This window comes from Salvelinus fontinalis, chromosome 31 (genome assembly GCF_029448725.1).
Source record: "Salvelinus fontinalis isolate EN_2023a chromosome 31, ASM2944872v1, whole genome shotgun sequence".
In the NCBI taxonomy this organism is placed as follows: Eukaryota; Metazoa; Chordata; class Actinopteri; order Salmoniformes; family Salmonidae; genus Salvelinus; species Salvelinus fontinalis.
In genome coordinates, this window is record NC_074695.1 from 44,257,546 (window position 1) to 44,278,931 (window position 21,386).

The 21,386-nt window shown below is 42.3% G+C and overlaps 1 protein-coding gene across 2 annotated transcripts; it reads right to left on the reverse strand.

Moving 5' to 3' along the window:
• Positions 1 to 216: 216 nt before the first annotated feature.
• Positions 217 to 19,814, reverse strand: LOC129830350 (mitogen-activated protein kinase kinase kinase 12-like). 2 transcript variants are annotated; one of them, XM_055892864.1, is made up of 14 exons: positions 19,548 to 19,814; positions 15,517 to 16,070; positions 14,382 to 14,565; positions 13,999 to 14,190; positions 13,566 to 13,724; positions 13,312 to 13,470; positions 12,993 to 13,101; positions 12,720 to 12,829; positions 12,205 to 12,321; positions 11,790 to 11,924; positions 10,897 to 11,608; positions 10,726 to 10,793; positions 5,818 to 6,115; positions 217 to 1,397 (listed from the first exon to the last, which is right to left on the reverse strand). In XM_055892864.1, exons 2-14 carry the CDS (start codon positions 16,007 to 16,009, stop codon positions 1,230 to 1,232), a joined length of 2,904 nt encoding a protein of 967 aa, XP_055748839.1. In that variant the 5' UTR covers positions 16,010 to 16,070; positions 19,548 to 19,814; the 3' UTR covers positions 217 to 1,229. The 2 variants fall into 2 exon arrangements, with proteins under 2 accessions (XP_055748839.1, XP_055748838.1); XM_055892863.1 differs by having other exon boundaries at positions 15,508 to 16,070.
• Positions 19,815 to 21,386: the final 1,572 nt, after the last annotated feature.

Below are 21,386 nucleotides of genomic sequence, written 5' to 3' on the forward strand. Positions count from 1 at the left end.
AAATAGGAGGAACTTTCCTACTACTGATGTAGAAATCAAATGTGATTAAAACAACTGCCTGAGCCCACTGAATGAAATGGAACAAAGCAGTTTGTACTGCACATTTCAGTTTGGTTTCCTTTTTCAACTGGATTTGACTTTTGTCATACAGGGGCCTCACCTAAGTTCGATAAGAAGTTTACATGTTCACAATATAACTCACCCGTCACACCTCAGAACATTTACCAATACAGTATTTATTTTCTTGCTCATATTTTGATATAATTCCTATGTTACAGTACAATGCTTTATAAAAACCAAACCTCTTGAAATTCAAAGGATACTTACTATTCCACTACTACCACCAGAGAGCAGTAGTCTATCTTTGTTCTGGCTAGTTTCTCTGTGATCTTTTAAAGGGTTGTGTATTCAAAACTCTCTGGTAGGAGAGTTAAGATAAAAGTATGACTTTAACATTACCCGCTGAGGGACCCATCCATGAAAGTTCAAAACATTTTACTGAGCTGTTCATTCACCTTTTGATATAACCTTTTTAAGTGCCAACTTCAATTCATTAACAAAAATTCTTCTGGAAATGAATACTTTCAGGGTAAAAAAGTGTAAACCTCACAAAATATAAAACGGACACATCCAAAACTTAATATAAACGTGTAGTCATGCATTTGTTAATTGGGCTGCATACTGCTTTTATTTATTTTTTTATACATCAGTTCTTATCTTACATGTAAAATATATTATTTTTGTAATGTGATATGTGAATATCTACATTATTCATTTGCATGGGAGAAATGAGTGAATTGGACATTAGGCTCCTCCAAGAGCTGTGATGGTAAAGTACCAGTTGGCAAGGGGACAGTGTGTGCGCCACATGTCTGTTTTTCAGTGTGCAAGTTTTTTTTTTGCTGAACTGGAGCCGTGTCTAAAGGTACCTGTATTAACACTTGATCTAAACTCTATAAAATGAAATCTAAACAAGTCATATCACAAGCTGTCCTAACAACTGCTGTCAGTTTATAACAAATCACATGTGTTATCTTATGAAGATATAACTAACAAACCCATATTGCTGCACGAGACACTGGTAGTTAACTTGTCATAGCCTGAGCTCAGTTGATGTGACCACTCATCACATTCAGTGAAGTCCTGCTTTAGATACTGGCGTAGGTAGGCTCTGTGATGGTTGTTTACTGTAAGGTAGCTGTAGTTCTATAGTGTCCAGTGTGTTGGCTCTATGGAGGTCCTGTCTGGGGCCCCTGAGGAGACCCTTGTTGGGGCCCAGAGGGGTACCCTGATGGAGGTGGCCAGGCCCCAGCGCTGGGTGGACGACTGAGCTCCCCACTTCCTGACTGGTCAAGCTCAGCGCTGTCGCAGTCCGAGTCGTCGCACAGGGACCGACTCTGAGGTAGAGAGAGAAGAGAAACATGCTAGAGGTAGAAGATAAACAACGGAACCCTCAGAGTTATGGGAGGTGTTAATGGTTCTAGTCCATGGAAGTAGTGTCGATTAGAAACTAGTGGTGGGAAACAGGTAAACTACACCGACCAAAATGAATGCAACATGTAAAGTGTTGGTCCCATGTTTCATGAGCTGAAATAACAGATACCCAGATCATTTCCCATGTGCAAAAAAAAGCATATTCCTCTCTAATTATGGTCAGAAATTTGTTTACATCCCTGTTAGTGAGCATTTCTCCTTTGCCAACTACAGACCACGTGTCTGGCGTCATGTGGGCGAGTAGTTTGCTGATGTCAACATTGTGAACAGAGTGCCCCATGGTGGCAGTGGGGTTATGGTGTAAGGCACATATGTCAGAGTCAAGGCCCGCGGGCCACATCCGGCCCGCGAGAAGGTTTTTTACGGCCCCTGGGATGATCTTGATTTATTATTAGAACCGGCCCGCAGACCGCAGCAAGCCGGCAGCCCGCAGATCTTTTACACGCACCAATACTACATTTCCCACAATGCAACGGTGACGCACCGAGCAGTAGGCTGCTTAATTTCAATATTTATTGGCACAGCAGTCGTCAGCATCACAGTAAAATTAACTTTCAGATACCCATCAAAAATGGCAAAACGGAAGGTGGACACTGAGAACCGGGGGTTTCAAACAAGGTGGGAGTCGGAGTATATGTTCACGGAGGTAGCTGGAAAACCTGTGTGTCTTCTGTGTGGAGAAAGTGTGGCGGTACTGAAAGAGTATAATCTGAGACGACATTATGAAACGAAACACGCGGACAAAAACAAGAATATGGACATGGAACAAAGGCTACAAAAGGCAGAGGAATTAAAACGAGGCCAGGCTGCTGTCAAGGCCAGTTTTATTTTGGCAGAAGAGATCGCTAAATCAGCCCGGCCATTTACGGAGGGGGATTTCATCAAAAACTGCATGATTAAAGTTTGTGACGAAGTTTGCCCAGAAAAAAGGCAACTCTTTTTAAATGTGAGTCTGAGCAGAAACACCATTGCCGAGAGAGTAGACCAGTTGTCCATCAATCTAAAAGAGCAGCTTGTGAAAAAGGGAAAAGATTTCATTGCATATTCCTTGGCTGTGGATGAGAGCACCGACATTTCTGACATTGTCCAGTTGTCAATTTTCATCCGCGGAGTGGACTCCAGCCTAAGCGTGACAGAGGAGTTTTTGGCTTTACGTCCTATGCATGGCACAACTACGGGGCATGATTTGTATGAAGAGGTGTCAAGATGTGTAAATGAGATGGAGCTGCCTTGGGAAAAACTCGTGGGTTTGACAACCGACGGAGCACCTGCGATGTGTGGACACAGGAGCGGACTGGTGGCGAAGATACGGGAAAAGATGCAAGAGGAAAACGCGACAGGTGAGCTGACAGCTTATCATTGTATCATACACCAGGAAGCGTTGTGCGGTAAAGCCTTGAAAATGGAGCATGTAATGAGCATCATCACGCGCACAGTTAACTTTATCAGAGCCAAAGGTTTGAATCACCGCCAGTTCAAGGCATTTCTGACGGAGTTAGAAACGGAGCATGGTGATTTGCCTTATCACACAGAGGTGCGATGGCTAAGCCAGGGAAAGGTGCTTCAAAGATGTTTCGAGCTTCGTGAGGAGATTTGTCTGTTCTTGGACAGCAAAGGGAAAGACACAACAACTCCGAGACGAAATGTTTCTGTGTGAAATGGCTTTTCTGTGTGACATTACGAGTCATCTGAATGCAATGAACTTGCAGCTGCAGGGTCGGGATCATGTCATCTCTGATATGTACAGTACAGTGAAGGCATTTAAAACCAAACTGACTCTGTGGGAGACGCAGATGCGGAAAGAAAATTTGAGCCACTTTCCCAGCTGCCAGACCATGAAAGAGAAGCTCTCTACCAGTGCGTTCCCGAGCGCACAGTTGGCTGATAAAATAGGTATGCTTGCCGCTGACTTTCGACGCCGATTTGCTGACTTTGAAGCACAAAAAAGCAGGTTGGAACTGCTCGGTAACCCATTTGCTGTTGACGTGGAAAGCTCACCACCAAACCTCCAAATGGAGTTGATTGACCTCCAATGCAATGATGCACTGAGGGCAAAATATGCGGCAGTGGGTGCTGCGGAGTTCGCCCGTTTCCTCCCCGACACAATGCCCCAGCTGCGCATCCAGGCTGCTCAAACGTTGTCTATGTTTGGCAGCACATACCTGTGTGAACAACTGTTTTCTTTGATGAACCTGAACAAAACATCACACAGAAGTCGACTTACTGCTGAACACCTCCACTCAATTCTGAGGATTTCCTCAGCTCAGAGCCTTACCCCGAACATTGATGAACTTGTGGAAAAGATGGGACACCACCAAGTATCACCCTCAACCTCAAACAAGTGAACATTACTGTGCAATCACATATTTAGAGTTTTTACTCAGTTCAAGTTTAAAAGTTAAAGTTTAATATTTGTTTTCACTGCATGTTACTTCTCCTTAAACAAAGTGTTGTTTTTGATTAATAGATTTTTGCACTTTATTTTATTGTATTTCAATCCAATTATATTTTAAAAATATTTCAGTTGAGTGGATGATAGAAAATTGCTATTATTGTTTTTTTCTTTGAAGTAAATTTAGCCCACTTTTGCTAAAATAGAAAATATAGGCTACTGATGGTGCCTTGAATACCGGTTTCTTTCATTTAATGTTCATGTTATGGGGATTTTTATATAAAGGAAATTTGTCTTTTGTGTCTGTTGAAAATTAAAGATTACTGACAGAGCCATAAGAAAATATTGCTTCATTTATCTGATCATATTGGAATATATTTGTTAGGTTTTCAGTAGGTTCAATTAGGTTCACTAGACTATATGCGTCATTTAAAAAATTTTCAATGAACATTCGAACAGTCCGGCCCTCGGCTTGTAGCTAAATTTTTTATTTGGCCCTCCGTCCATTTGACTTTGACACCCCTGTAAGGCATAAGCTATGGACAACGAACATAATTGCATTTTATCGATGACAATTTGAATGCACAGAAATACCGTGATGAGATCCTGAGGCGTGTTTCTTTTAAGGTATATGTGACCAACAGATGTATATCTCTATTCCCGGTCATGTGAAATCGATAGATTAGTGTCTAATGAATTTATTTAAATTGACAGATTTCCTCATATAAACTGTAACAAATTGTTGCATGTTGCGTTTATATTTTTCTTCACTGTAATTAAAAATAACACAAGGTATACAGTGCATTCGGAAAGTATTCAGACCACGTAACCTTTTCCACATTTTGTTACGTTACAGCCTTATTCTAAAATGGATTAATAAAAAAATAAATCCTCATCTACCTGTGGTAAATTAATTTGATTGGACATGATTTGGAAAGTCACACACCTGTCTATATAATGTCCCACATTTGACAGTGCATGTCAGAGCAAAAACCAAGCCATGAGGTCGAAGGAATTGTCCATAGAGCTCTGAGACAGGATTGTGTCGAGGCACAGATCTGGGGAAGGGTACCAAAACATTTCTGCAGCATTGAAGGTCCCCAAGAGCACAGTGGCCTCCATCATTCTTAAATGGAAGAAGTTTGGAACCACCAAAGACTCTTAGAGCTGGCCGCCCGGCCAAACTGAGCAATCGGGGGAGAAGGGCCTTGGTCAGGGAGGTGACCAAGAACCCAATGGTCACTCTGACAGAGCTCCAGTTCCTCTGTGGAGATGGGAGAACCTCCCAGAAGGACAACCATCAATCAGGCCTTTGTGGTAGAGTTGCCAGATGGAAGCCACTCCTCAGTAAAAGGCACATGACTGCCCGCTTGGAGTTTGCCAAAAGGCACGTAAAGACTCTCAGACCATGAGAAACAAGATTCACTGGTCTGATGAAACCAAGATTGAACTTTTTGGCCTAAATGCCAAGTGTCACGTTTGGAGGAAACGTGGCACCCTCCCTAAACCTGCTCCAGAGCGCTCAGGACCTCAGACTGGGGCGAAGGTACACCTTCCAACAGGACAATGACCCTAAGCACACAGCCAAGACAACGCAGGAGTGGCTTTGGGACAAAGTCTCTGAATGTCCTTGAGTGGCCCATCCAGAGCCCGGACTTCTTTGGAATATCTCAGGCGAGACCTGAAAATAGCTGTGCAGCGACGCTCACCCATCCAACCTGACAGATCTTGAGAGGATCTGCAGAGAAGAATGGGAGAAACTCCCCAAATACTCAACAAAGTACTGAGCAAAGGGTCTGAATACTTATGTGAATGTGATATTTCAGTTATTTCTATTTAATACGTTTGTAAAATATTCTAAAAAGTCAAGGGGTCTGAGTACTTTCCGAATGCACTGTATATCCAGTATCAGAGAGAGAGAATTGTGTTACTTCATTGGGATTCTGTGAAGCGTCCAGCAGGGCTTTGACCTGGCCCAGGGCTCCCTCCCTCTCAGACAGCCCGCCAGAGGCCTGCACCGGGTCAGTGTTGTCTGCTGGGATCTCTGACCCCTGCGACAGGAGGTCATCGCTGCGGTCGCCCAGACGGTCGTCCGTGTTGGTGCTGACGACGTCCGGCGTGCCGCTGTGGGAGTGGTCGGTGGTGTGGCCCTCTTCCCCATCCGACACAGAGAGGTTCTCCGAGCTGAAGGTAGACACCAACTGGCACTTGGTGATGCTGGTCGGACGTCTGGGGAGGATGAACGAGGGAGAAGAGGGAGATAAAAGAAGAGAGGATTCCAGTTTCGTTTCAGTTTTGATTAATTAATTAGATTATTTGAATATTGAATAGTCATATTTAATAGACACATTTTAAAGTCATATTGAATAGTAATATTGAATAGTCATACTGAACATTCATACTGAACATTCTTATTGAATATTCATATTTAACAGTCATGTTGAAAAGTCATATTAAGAAGTCATATTGAACAGTCATACTGAACATTCATATTGAAAAGTCATACTGAACAGTCATATTGAATAGTAATATTGAATAGTAATATTGAAAAGTCACACTGAACAGTCATTGAAAAATCATACTGAACAGTCATATTGAACAGTCATACTGAACAGTCACATTAAATAGTCATACTGAACCGTCATATTGAATAGTCATATTGAACAGTCATACTGAACAGTCATATTGACCAGTCATACTGAACAGTCATACTGATCAGTCATATTGAACAGTCATACTGAACAGTAATTTTGAACAGTCATACTGAACAGTCATATTGGATAGTCATATTGAACAGTCATTCTGAATAGTCATACTGAACAGTCATACTGAATAGTCATATTGAACAGTCATACTGAAAAGTCATATTAAATAGAAATATTGAATAGTCATACTGAACAATCATACTGAACAGTCATATCAAATAGTAATATTTGACAGTCATATTGAACAGTCATATTGAACAGTCATATTGAACAGTCATATTGAACAGTCATATTAAACAGTCACACTGAACAGTCATACTGAATAGTCATATTGAACAGTCATATTCAAAAGTCATACTGAATAGTCATATTGGACCCATCATATTGAAAGTCATATTGAACAGTCATATTGAACACTCATACTGAACGCTCATATTGAAAAGTCATACTGAACAGTCACACTGAACAGTCATATTGAACAGTCATATTGAACAGTCATACTGAACAGTCATTCTGAACACTCATATTGAACAGTCATACTGAACAGTCATAATTTATAGTCATACTGAATAGTCATATTGGACAGTCATATTGAATAGTCATATAGAACAGTCATACTGAACACTCATACTGAACACTCATACTGAACAGTCATAATGAATAGTCATATTGAACAGTCATACTGAACAGTCATACTGGACAGTCATATTGGATAGTCATAATGAACAGTCATACTGGACAGTAATTTTGAACAGTCATATTAAATAGTCATATTGAACAGTCATACTGAACAGTCATATTGACCAGTCATACTGAACAGTCATATTGAACAGTCATACTGAACAGTAATTTTGAACAGTCATACTGAATAGTCATATTGAACAGTCATATTGGATAGTCATATTGAACAGTCATACTGAATAGTCATACTGAACAGTCATACTGAATAGTCATATTGAACAGTCATTCTGAACAGTCATATTAAATAGAAATATTGAATAGTCATACTGAACAATCATACTGAACAGTCATATAAAATAGTAATATTTGACAGTCATAAATGAATAGTCATATTGAACAGTCATATTGAACAGTCATATTGAATAGTCATATTAAACAGTCATATTAAACAGTCATACTGAACAGTCACACTGAACAGTCATACTGAATAGTCATATTGGACAGTCATATTGAATAGTCATATTGAACAGTCATATTCAAAAGTCATACTGAATAGTCATATTGGACCCATCATATTGAATAGTCATATTGAACAGTCATATTGTACACTCATACTGAACGCTCATATTGAACAGTCATACTGAACAGTCACACTGAACAGTCATACTGAATAGTCATATTGAACAGTCATATTGAACAGTCATACTGAACAGTCATTTTGAACAGTCATACTGAACAGTCATTCTGAACACTCATATTGAACAGTCATACTGAATAGTCATATTGAACAGTCATACTGAACAGTCATACTGGACAGTCATATTGGATAGTCATAATGAACAGTCATACTGGACAGTCATATTAAATAGTCATACTGAACAGTCATATTGAATAGTCATATTGAACAGTCATACTGAACAGTCATATTGACCAGTCATACTGAACAGTCATACTGATCAGTCATATTGAACAGTCATACTGAACAGTAATTTTGAACAGTCATACTGAATAGTCATATTGAACAGTCATATTGGATAGTCATATTGAACAGTCATACTGAACAGTCATACTGAATAGTCATATTGAACAGTCATACTGAACAGTCATTTTAAATAGAAATATTGAATAGTCATACTGAACAGTCATATTGAATAGTCATACTGAACAATCATACTGAACAGTCATATCAAATAGTAATATTTGACAGTCATATTGAACAGTCATATTGAACAGTCATATTGAACAGTCATATTGAATAGTCATATTAAACAGTCATACTGAACAGTCACACTGAACAGTCATACTGAATAGTCATATTGAACAGTCATATTCAAAGTCATACTGAATAGTCATATTGGACCCATCATATTGAATAGTCATTTTGAACAGTCATATTGAACACTCATACTGAATGCTCATTTTGAACAGTCATACTGAACAGTCACACTGAACAGTCATACTGAATAGTCATATTGAACAGTCATATTGAACAGTCATAATGAACAGTCATATTGAACAGTCATACTGAACAGTCATTCTGAACACTCATATTGAACAGTCATACTGAACAGTCATAATTAATAGGCATACTGAATAGTCATATTGGACAGTCATATTGAATAGTCATATAGAACAGTCATACTGAACACTCATACTGAACAGTCATACTGAACAGTCATAATGAATAGTCATATTGAATAGTCATATTGAACAGTCATATTGAATAGTCATATTGGATAGTCATAATGCACAGTCATACTGGACAGTCACACTGAACACTCATATTGAATAATCATATTGAATAGTAATATTGAATAGTCATATTGAATAGTAATATTGAACAGTCATATTGAGCAGTCATACTGAACAGTCATATTGAATAGTCTTATTGAAAAATCATACTTAACAGTCATATTGAACAGTCATACTGAACAGTCATATTAAATAGTCATATTGTACAGTCATACTGAACAGTCATATTAAATAGAAATATTGAATAGTCATACTGAGCAGTCATATTGAATAGTCATATTGAATAGTCATACTGAACAGTCATATCAAATAGTAATATTTGACAGTCATATTGAATAGACATATTAAACAGTCATACTGAACAGTCATATTGGACAGTCATATTGAATAGTCATATTGAACAGTCATATTCAACAGTCATACTGACTAGTCATATTGGACCCATCATATTGATTAGTCATATTGAACAGTCATATTGAACAGTCATACTGAATAGTCATATTGAACAGTGATATTGAATAGTCATATTGAACAGTCATATTGAACAGTCATTCTGAACACTCATATTGAACAGTCATACTGAACAGTCATAATTAATAGTCATATTGAATAGTCATATTGAACAGTCATACTGAACAGTCATACTGAACAGTCATAATTAATAGTCATACTGAATAGTCATATTGGACAGTCATATTGGATAGTCATATAGAACAGTCATACTGAACAGTCATACTGAACAGTCATACTGAACACTCATACTGAACAGTCATAATGAATAGTCATATTGAACAGTCATACTGAACAGTCATAATGACTAGTCATATTGAATAGTCATATTGGACAGTCATATTGAACAGTCATATTGGATAGTCATATTGGATAGTCATACTGAATAGTCATATTGAATAGTCATACTGAATAGTCATATTGAATAGTTATATTGGATAGTCATACTGAACAGTCATACTGAACACTCATATTGAATATTCATTGAATAACCACTTATACTTGCTACACAAAATCTCTGATTAGAATAGTAATATTTTACAAATGTTATTTGTATAACGGTACCAAACACTGACTCCTAAAATCATATCACATTACCATTTAGTGGAGATATCAAAGATGAGAAAAGAAGACATTTTTATCTGTTTTTTGGGCACTGGAGTACAGCAAGATGCTGTACTCACCTTCAGTGTTGGGGAGTAGTGAACTACATATAATTCAACTAGTGATTTAACTACATTTTGCAGTAGCTTGGTGGTAGTTGAACTAAATTCTAATCTTGGTAGTGCTTTCATTACTTTTGACATGTAGCAGTGTAGCTAACTACTGGAATTACACACTACCTTTTTTGCTAAAATAAAATATGGGTAGGCAAGAATTTTCTGTCTTTTTCGGCATCAGACCTGCCTAATTCTCACTTGAATCACAGTTGTGTTTAATAGGCTAAATGACACATTCTGTTAACGTCTGACTCCAGAGTGATCTGTTCTTGCAACTTGTAGTCTATGACGTTTCAGATTTAGACATGAAAATGTATCATGACGTAATTTGAATGTAGGGAACTACTTTTTCAAAGTAACTTTTGTTAAGTAAACTACATGTTTCTTTAGGGTAGCTTAACTTCTTCAAGTGTGAAGTAATCGGTAGCTTGGTAAACTATATTTTCCGAGTAGCTTCCCCAACACTGCTCACCGTCTCCGTGGCAACTCCACCTCGCTGTCAACCTCCCCCTCCTCCTCCTCTGAAGACACGCCACGCCTCTGTGGACACAGCAGGGAAAACAGAATGGGTTAGCTAACAGATTCACAGAGATGGAAGGAGAGAGTACATACTGAACATAACTAGCTTCCGTTGGGACAGTACCTGTTTGCGTGCGATGGCCGCCCTGTACAGGATAGCTGAGGGGGTGAGATGCCCTGATGCCCCCCGGGGTAACCGCACACCACCTACTCCCTCTTCCTTATCGTCCCCATCGTGGGGAAGGCGTGGGGCGCCCAGCACAGACCCCCTCCCGGCGGCCGCTCCCCTTCCACATGGCGAGTCTGGGCTGCTAGAGAAGGGGAACGAGGCCGCGTCCTCGCTGGGCGTGTCGCTGCGTGGGGTGGTCTCTGTGAGGTCATCCAGACCCCCCGCGCCCCCCTCGGACCCCCCCAAGCCCGCGGAGGCGCTCAGGCTGCCGCCCCTCTCAAGCCCCCCAACGGTGGGTTCTCCTTTCCCTTGACCCTCAGCCGCCAATGTGGTGCAGATGAGGTTAGGGCTGGAGGAGGACAGCTGCCTCTGCTGCTGCTCGAGGCCCAGGGCCCGCAGGGCCACGCTGGGGTCCTGGAGCTGCTTGGAGGGGCCCGTGTTGGAGCTGTTGGCCTGGGCAGGGTTGTCCCCGTCGGGAGAGGGTTGAGTGGCCTTCAGGCCGGCAAGGTCCCCGCTGCTGCCCTTGCCAGGCTTGCGGTGGCGGGTCTTGACCCTACGCGAGCGGCTGGGAGACGTGGAGCCCCTGTTGGAGCAGGAGGGGATAGTGACCTGCATCACGGAGGAATCCATCTTGGGAATGATCACCTCTGACTTGAGGATGTCTGGCCTATGAGAACAGAATAGAATAGGAAGTGATGGTCAGATGTGAAATAATTGGATAACAAATCTTCAGCTATTTATAATGGTTTCAACCGAGTATTTAGTTTTGCATGATCCACCTCCTTATAGGGTTCACATAAGAACTACTCTTGTCTCCTATGCTTTTGGCTCTCGGAATGAACTCTCACCTCTTTCCAGAGGGCAGTTTCTGTGGGACGTTTCTCTTCTTGATGAGTTTGTCCATGGAGTTGGAGGAGCTAGTCTGTCTGGAGCTGTGGTGCTTGAACAGTCCTGGGTACTTCTTATCTAAAGACTGCTCTCTCCTAGGAACACATCAATACCATTCATGTTGATCGCGTAAGAAATCGAGAAACTAGTCTGTTCTACATATTCTATTTCTATGACTTGTATCCTCTATAACCCGAAATACCTGAGACTATTTATCAACTCATTTTCAAACACTGCATGTTCAGTATGTCTATATGCCATAAGAACTGACATGATTCATGTGATAAATTTGACTTTTCTTTATGCAAATGTTCCCGAGAACAAGCTAAACAACTAAATAAGCATCGAAGTGCTTTGATTGAGGGAGCCACCTACTTCTGCAGCTCTTTCTCTTTGAGCTCCAGCTGCAGCATGACAGCGTTGAGCTCCACGTAGAGGTTGTTGGTCCTCTCCAGCTTCCTCTCATAGTGCTCCCGGATGTCCAGAGCGTGCCTGAATGGAAAAGAGAGCACAAATGACATCATGTTCCGCATGAAAGGATGCATGAAATGTGCCCCGAGACTATTATTTTCTATCTCTTTCTTTTATCTATCTTCAACGTTAGATAAAGGAAGGGCATTGGATTAAAAGGAACTGTAGACATTTGATGTTAGTGAAACTGCCTGTCGACATGACCATGCGATTACTGTACTATGGTTTCACAGCTCATAACAAGGCACCGCCCACTGGGCACACACTGGTTAAATCAATGATGTGGCCATGTCATTTCAACGAATTGAGTCTGGGCCCAGTGGGTGGTGGTTTTTCTCTTACACTATCCTGGCATAGCATCACTTCCAGCATCGAAAAGAGAAGAGTAACTCTGCCTGTCAGAGTGTCGTGGTACAGACCTGAGCTCCTCTCTGCGCCGGTTGATCAGTTCCTCGTCCAATCGGTGCAGACAGGTCCCCTCAGACTTAATCTTCTCAAAGTGCTGCTTCACCTCCTCCCGCCACTCAGCCTGCGCAACACACACACACACACACACACACTTAGACACTGGGTATGTGTGCGAGTGTACACGTGCATGCAGATATTTGTGCACTCATATGTGTCACTTGGGAATGTGTTTGCTTGTGTATAAGTTCATCAGGTTGTGTGAGATATAGTGTAGAGTAGGCTACCTGAGACTTGAAGTATGTCTCCTGTGGGGTGCAGAGTACATCAGCTGAGGCTATATCCAGATGGAGGAGGATCTGACGGAAAGAGGGTCTATTTCTGGGTTTACAGTTCCTGCAAAGCCAAGGAGATATTTTCAGTCAGAGACAACTTTGGTATATCTACTGTAGAATCAATATGGTTCTACGTGGGCCAAGTCTATCTGGGAAAAGTTTAAAAGGACAGAAGTTCCCGCTATCTATTTCCACTGCCGCCTCTCACCTCTCTATCCTCTTTTCCACCATCCCTCTCTTTCCTTCCCTCCCTCCCTCCATCTCCACTCACCAGCACTGCCTCAGGAGGATTTTGAAGCCGTCTGGGCAGCTCTCGGGGATAGGGAGGTTCAGACTGTTGTTGCCCACCCCCCAGATGATGGCAGAGGAGTCCACATCCTTATAGGGGACCTCCCCGGTCAGCATCTCCCACAGCACCACCCCAAACGACCTGCAGTTCACAACACTCCTTATATTAGTGATCACTGAGATGGGATTGCATTGGTCATCTTTTCTATGCCCAAGAAGTTGGAATCCTTCACTTACCAGATGTCCACCTTCTCCGATACGGGTTCATTCCGAATGACCTCTGGGGCCATCCAGGCCACCGTACCAGCGAAGGACATCTTCATGCTCTTATCAATGAGCTCCTTGGAGGTGCCGAAGTCAGAGATCTTCACTAGGTCATCATGGGTAATCAGCATACTGCCAAGGATAGAAAGAAAACCACTATTATTGTTGATGTTCTTAAGCCAGAAATAGCTAAAACATTTTTTTGAAAGAGCTCATTGATTCACTTTGGAGACTTCTAGTCTCTATAAGCCAGGGGTGGACGACATACCTCCCGCCGACCGGATTTGGTCCGCGAGGCCATTCAATCCAGCCCGCGGGTGGAATTATGTTTTTGGTTAAAAACACTCCGGGACACTCTTGAACGGACTTGGTTTTGACTTTGATAATATCGAGCACATGGACTCACTTGGGGGACTTGAGGTCCCTGTGGATGATCTTGTGGAGGTGCAGGTAGTTCATGCCCCCGGCGATGCCCATGGCCCAGTCAATGAGCAGGGAGGGGGTGATCTTCCTGCCTGCTCTCAGCACCTCGTACAGCTGGCCCTGGGCACAGTACTCCATCAGGATACAGTAGCAGGGAGCCTGGGTGCAGATACCCCTGGGGGACAGAGAGGGAGGGAAGAAGGAATGGAGGGAGGAAGGGACAAGGATAAAGAGGAGAATAATAGTCAATGTCTAATGATGTCATGATGACCAACAGTTGGGTATATGTTTATACATTCTACTACTATAGTCCTATACATCTCTATCTATGTTCTCTTGGGTTCAGGGTCAGGGAGTTTTTCTCACTTGAAGGTGATGATGTTGGGGTGCTTGAGTTTGCGTAGGTGCTTGATCTCCGTCTCCTTGATGTCCCGGACTTTCTTGACAGCCACCTCCTCGCCGTGGAACTTCCCCAAGAAGACCGCCCCCTGGGCCCCGCTGCCAACCCATTGCAGGTCTGAGATCTCTTCAAATGGAACCTCCCAGGATTCTAAGAATGCAACATCAACACAAGGAAGCAGTAGGTGACAGGCCGTGGGTGGTAGACGGCTCTAAGCAAACCAGCTGAGATGTATCATCTAAACGACATCCTCTGTTGCATTTTAATGGTCCACAAGGGAAAGACATCTACATATATATGACTTTCCTGTGGAAAAAGTACTTAATTTCGACACATTAGTAGGTGTTTTCCCAGTTATGGCATCATAGCTCACGATTGGATCAATATGTGCAGTGTACAGTAAGGTGGCAGTTGGAGAGACATGTAGAGGCAAACAGCTGCACATCTCCCCAAAGCTAATCTCTCATCTCCCATAATCTGTCATAAGAGTGCAGTAGATAGATAAATAACTGAGAGTTTGGTCACTGTGAGAAGACAGACGCCAGTAGGCGGAATAAGAGAGACAAGCAGATTAATTCTGCATGAGGTCCACTGAAGTTTTGTGGTCTCAAGGGACCTGCTGCTGTAGAGGCAGCTGTTCTTGTTGTCTCGCTAACCAGCTGGGAATCCGCTACCGTAGATAAGACTGTGAATGAGGCTAGTGCAAAGGTAACATCAGCCGCATTATGGTGGAGAGTAGGGGATGGTGGCAGGAAGGCAGGAAGGCATAGTGAGAGATATAAAAAGAGAGAGAAATGTAAGCCATTTTAGTGAATACCCTCCAACATGAAAAGTAGCAAGGAAGAGCAGCATCTCGAAGTTGAACCTTTTTATTGGATATATAATGCATCACCATGGTTACGGATTTACCTCAACATCTTTACACAGTGAATGACTAACATTTCAAGTGACAATAGGCTCAGTATCCTACATGACATCTCCATCTATTTCTGTATTGGTTAAGGTATTCAGTATCCTAAAAGTATACAAAAGTTGTTATTAAACACAGAAGACCTTGTGCTGAAGTGACAAAGAACTGGCCGTTATACTCACTCCACACACCTTCCTGGTTATGCTTGTGTTCGGGGGAGTATGCTTTCCCGATCATGGTCCAGACGGGTTTCAGGCAGCCAAACAGCCCCTCCAGGAACCCTCCACCTCCTTGCTGCATCCGGATGTTGTCTGATTGGCTACGGACGGCCCCAGCCTCCGAGCTAAGCCCCGCCTCTGCCCCGCCCCCACACTGGCAGGCCTCATGCTCGTGTAACTTCAGCACACTGTTGTCAAAGTGGGCCGGGGGCCCGTCACTAGGGGTGGGGCTGTTGCCACAGGTGTGGGGGCACCCCTCAACCCCACCTGGCACCCCTGGTGCCCCACCGGTGTCGATGGACAACACGTTGCGGAGGACACACTGGGTGGGGGTCAGGTCGGTTTCTGGGGTGCAGGCGGGGGTGTCTGCATCCAACCTGCGGAAGGGGGGCTCTGAGATGGGGGTGCTGAAGCCTGAGAGAGAGGGGGAGGGGGCGCGGGGCTCATGGAGGCAGGTCCCACTCATCAGGGGGTCCCACAACACAGTAGCCAAGGATGGATGGGAGTACAGAGGGAGAAGGGGAGGCCTGGATGGGGAGAAACAAAAATGAAGAGAGAAGAAAAAATAAAATTAATCACTATAAATCAGCATAATCCATTAAAACCTGCTCTTTTGGAGCTGTCCAGTGCTGAAATATACCTGTATCTCGGTTTCTCATTCAAAACAGCATTTTCTGAATGTTTGGCCTTGTCAGTATGATACATATACTCTCAGAAAATAGGGTACGGTTAGGGTCAGTGGCATACCACAGCTTTGCGAGGCCCCCCCCCCCCAAGGTTCGAGCAAGGCTATAAAATGTGCAGTTCTATAGCTAATCTCATGCTATTCTACACATTTTGCCATGGGGCAAAGAGAAAAATGTGCAGTTTTAAATTTCCTGTAATTATAAACATTTTGCCATGTCTTATGTGTTCATACAGTGCATTCTGAAAGTATTCAGACCACTTTACTTTTTCCACGATTTGTTATGTTACAGCCATATTCTAAAATTGATTAAATTGTTGTTGTTTTCTTCATCACTCTACACACAATACTCCATTGTGTGAAAACAGGTTTTAACAATAAGAAAAAAAATGTCAGGTCTTAAAAATGTAAAACTGACATATCACATTTACATAAGTAATCAGTTATGTCAGGTTGGATGGGGAGCGTCACTGAACAGCTATTTTCAGGTCTCTCATCAGATGTTAGATTGGGTTTAAGTGCGGGCTCTGCCTGGGCCACTCAAGGACATTCAGACTTGTCCTGAAGGAACTCCTGCGTTGTGTTGGCTGTGTGCTTAGGGTCATTGGAAGGTCATTGGAAGGTCATCGCAAACTCCAAGCGGACTGTCATGTGCCTTTTACTAAGGAGTGTCTTCCATCTGGCAACTCTACCACAAAGGCCTGATTGGTGGAGTGCAGATTGGTGGAGTGCAGAAGGAGTTGTCCTTCTGGAAGTTCTCCCATCTCCACAGGTGAACTCTGGAGTTCTGCCAGAGTCACCATCGGGTTCTTGGTCACCTCCCTGACCAAGGCCCTTCTCCCCCGATTGATCAGTTTGGCCAGGCGGCTAGCTCCAAACTTCTTCCATTTAAGAATGATTGAGGCTATTCTTCTTGGGGACCTTCAATGCTGCAGAAATGTTTTGGTACTCTTCCCCAGATCTGTGCCTTGACACAATCTCGTGCCTTGACACTGTCTCGGAGCTCTACGGACAATTCCTTCGACCTCATGGCTTGGTTTTTGCTCTGACATGCACTGTCAACTGTGGGACCTTATATAGACAGCTGTGTGCCTTTCCAAATCATGTCCAATCAATTGAATTTACCACAGGTGGACTCAAAATAAGTTGTAGAAACATCTCAAGGATGGTCAATTGAAACAGGATGCACCTAAGCTCAATTTCGATTTTTTTCAATAAGGCTGTGCCGTAACAAAATGTGGAAAAAGGGAAGTGGTCTGAATACTTTATGAATGCACTGTATAAACTCACATGGTACTGTTCTGTACCTTTTAGGATACATTTGGGGATAATCTAGTATAATGTAAAAATGTTGTACCCGATATTTGGAATGTTAAGGTACAATCATGGGAGGCATGGCTGAGTCGGGGTGGCATTCAGTTAGTTATTTTTGGCCACCTGTGATTGAAAGTGGTGTACCAGTTTAAGTAGTCTATGGTTATGTTAATTAAAGTTTGAGCATGTCTGCTGCTAGTTCTGAAGTCTTTCTAAAGGCTCACATAAAAGCATGTGACAATAAAGAGCTGTAATTAATATTTTAGCGACGTTAACACGACTCCGATCCAACTAGTCCAGAGGCATGGACCTCTTAGTGTAATGATTAACGTGTTGACTTGACAGTTGCTGGACCCAGGTTCGAGTCCCAGGCTACCCCCACGAATTCGCTACACTGGTGTCAGAAGCGGGATGGCGGAGAGGTGTGAACACATGAGGAGCTTGGTATAGAGAAGAGGTACATTTTTGTCACTTAAAAGGAACAAACGGCTTTGTCACTGTGGTGGTACTCTAAAAAGGGACATTTGTACAAACTGCAAGGATATATGTCTATAACTAACGGTACAATTAATTTTGCTTACAAATACCACTACAGTGACAAGCGTTTGGAACCCTTTAAGTACAATTCGGTACCTTTTTTAAGTTTAAGTAAAGTAGAAATTATTGTAATCAAGTCAACTACATAGGTGTTGTTCACTCAGCAGAAAAGACTGTCTGTAACAGACGAAACATCAGCCAGATGGGCCTTACTTTGTGGGAGAGAGAGAAAAAAATGACTACAGGGAATCAAACAATCTTGCTCTACCTTTCTTTTAAAAAACCACTCCTGTGAGAACAAGTCAACCATTTCATGCAATTTCTCCTCAATAAAGACTCAATTATTCAGCAAACCACATTTTAATATCTATGAATCTATGAACGGGACTGAGGCAGTCAAACAGGGCCAAATCATCTGGAATGGGAAATAGTTTTATGAATGAACCAGGAAGATAGCACTGACTACAGAATAAACCTGACCTTTATCCCCAGGGTGATTCCCTTAGGAGTGTCACCATAGGGTAGGCAAGCCTATATATTTGTTACATTATGGATATGGATAGTACTCTGTTGGAATCAACGAGTAAGCTACTATGCTTCTTCTGGTACTGTATGTAGTGAATGGAACATACGGTCCTGTTACATGCTTGCCTTGACAGTGTTATGCTGCAGCCTATTCATTTACAATACTGTACAAGTCATGGCATTGTATCTCTGTAGAATATGACGAAATTGCATAACTAACCCATTGAGCTGTGTGTGTGTGTGTGTGTGTGTGTGTGTGTGTGTGTGTGTGTGTGTGTGTGTGTGTGTGTGTGTGTGTGTGTGTGTGTGTGTGTGTGTGTGTGTGTGTGTGTGTGTGTGTGTGTGTGTGTGTGTGTGTGTGAGAGAGAGAGCGTGTGTGTGTGCGTGTGTGTGTGTAAGTAAGAGAGAGAGAGAGAGAGAGAGAACTGCCACATGTATCCAATTTACATCATACGGCAGCCCCTTACTCTGTACTGCACCACCGCATGAGAATCGCGACGCTCGAGCGAATAGAGAGCGTTAAATGGGAAAAACACTGGGCCACAGTGGGAAGGAGCACTTTCGCTCACAAATGCAGGGAGATCTATCTTTAAATAACCAAGGATGTGATGATGACACTCACTAGCATCACAGTCGACGTGCATGAATTAAAGCCCGAACCGTACGAGTCCATCCATGCCAAGTCTAACTGCCGCATCGTCTGTAGATTTACTTAATGTTGGCACCAACACAAACATATTTCGTAATAGATTATCACGCTGCTGCACAAATATGATCTCTCGCATTAATCAGGGATTATGCATTTTCTCCTAGATTGACGTGCTGGTACGCTACAATGTGAACAGAGTACACTGCATGAGGCAAAGGCAAACCTACATGAACATCTCATAATAACTGATTTCCTATTTGATCTATAATACTTGATAGCATGACATTCCCATACCTTTCTGCCTGGTTGATGTCGCGTTGTCAAGTACTGGGTGGGTTCAGCTTGCTACATGCGATAATTTAGAACAATTGTCGTTTTTCCACTCCGGACTTACAGTCGTTTTATTGCGTGAAAGTCCCTTTCCACGAGTTCACGTTATCAGAACGAATCCCAGCGGGCAAATTGTGTTATCAATAACCGGGGAACCATGGAACGTGAGTCGCGCGCTGGGTTGGGGGAGGGAGCTGTCTCCTTCCCAGTGCTGAATTGACGTCACGGAGTTGCAAGCTACCCACAAGGGGGCGCGAATATCGCCCCCACAAAATTGTACAGTGGTTTCCATCTTTTCAGCAACGTTTCATAAACTGTCTTCGAGTCATGTGAGTTGCACAGATTCTTTGTTCTTTGCTTGAGATGGTGCCTTTGGAAATGTTTTGCACACACAATTAATGGTTCAGATACGGTAGGATAACGTGGGATGACTAGCCCTCCACAAGAAAAGCAAAGTTTGGTAAAACATTTGGAATATGGATCATGGTCATGCTTAGAAAAACAAACTATGAAGGCAAATAAGTGGCTACAGTTTACACTTTTTTAATCAAATGTTTATTTTTTGAAAATCTTTTGGGGTAACTTTTTTTTAAATTATTTTTTTTGTATAATGTGTTGAGTGATTAACTAAATTAACTAGTGATTAGTTAAAGTCTAAGTATCAAATATTGAAATAAAATGGCATTGTACATCTCACTTTTAAATATCCTCACTATGATGAGGTTTTGATTTGAGGTCCCTCTTTTTATTGTCCCTTCAAATCATGTCCACATCATCCTAAAGTATCTAAAAAAATGACTATGTAACTCATTTAAGGTATTTGTAGATGATTTGGACATGATTTGGAAAATGCTAATTTAGGAACTATTGACTTACATCGAATCTATCTTAATTAGAATATATATACACAGTAGCAGTCAAAAGTTTGGACACACCTACTCATTCAAGGATTTTTCTAGATTTTTTTATATTTTCTACATTGTAGAATAATAGTGAAGACATCAAAACTATGAAATAACACATATAGAATTATGTAGAAGGCAAAAAAGTGTTAAACATATCAAAATATATGTTATATTTGAGATTCTTCAAAGTAGCCACTTTTGCCTTGAAGACAGCTTTGCACACTCTTGGCATCCTCTCAACCAGCTTCATCTGAATGCTTTTCCAACAGTCTTTTCCAACAGTCTCGAGTTCCCACATAGGCTGAGCACTTGTTGGTTGCTTTTCCTTCACTCTGCGGTCCGACTCATCCCAAACCATCTCAATTGGGTGAGGTCGGGTGATAGTGGAGGCCAGGTCATCTGCTGCAGCAATTCATCACTATCCTCCTTGGTCAAATAGGCCTTACACAGCCTGGAAGTGTGTTAGGTCATTATCCTGTTGAAAAACAAATGATAGTCCCACTAAGCGCAAACCAGATAGAATGGCATTTCGCTGCAGAATGCTGTGGTAGCCATGCTGGTTAAGTGTGCCTTGAATTCGAAATAAATCACAGACAGTGTCACCAGCAAAGCATCCCCACACCATCACACCACCTCCTCCATGCTTCTCGGTGGGAACCACACATGCGGAGATCATCCGTTCACCTACTTTGCGTCTCAAAAGGACACGGCGGTTGAAACCAAAAATCTCAAATTGAGATTCATGAGACCAAAGGACAGATTTCCACCAGTCTAATGTCCATTGCTCATGTTTCTTGGCCCAAGCCAGTCTCTTCTTATTATTGGTGTACTTTAGTAGTGGTTTCTTTGCAGCAATTTGACCATGAATGTCAAATTCAGGCAGTCCCCTCTGAACAGT

Coding starts and splice junctions, on each gene's coding strand:
- LOC129830350 (XM_055892863.1), bottom strand. CDS start 16,009: ATGAGTGGGACCTGCCTCCATGAGCCCCGCGCCCCCTCCCCCTCTCTC. Junction 12,830..12,992: donor AGACATACTTCAAGTCTCAG/GTAGCCTACTCT, acceptor TGTGTTGCGCAG/GCTGAGTGGCGGGAGGAGGT. Junction 11,609..11,789: donor AAACTGCCCTCTGGAAAGAG/GTGAGAGTTCAT, acceptor CTGTTCTCATAG/GCCAGACATCCTCAAGTCAG.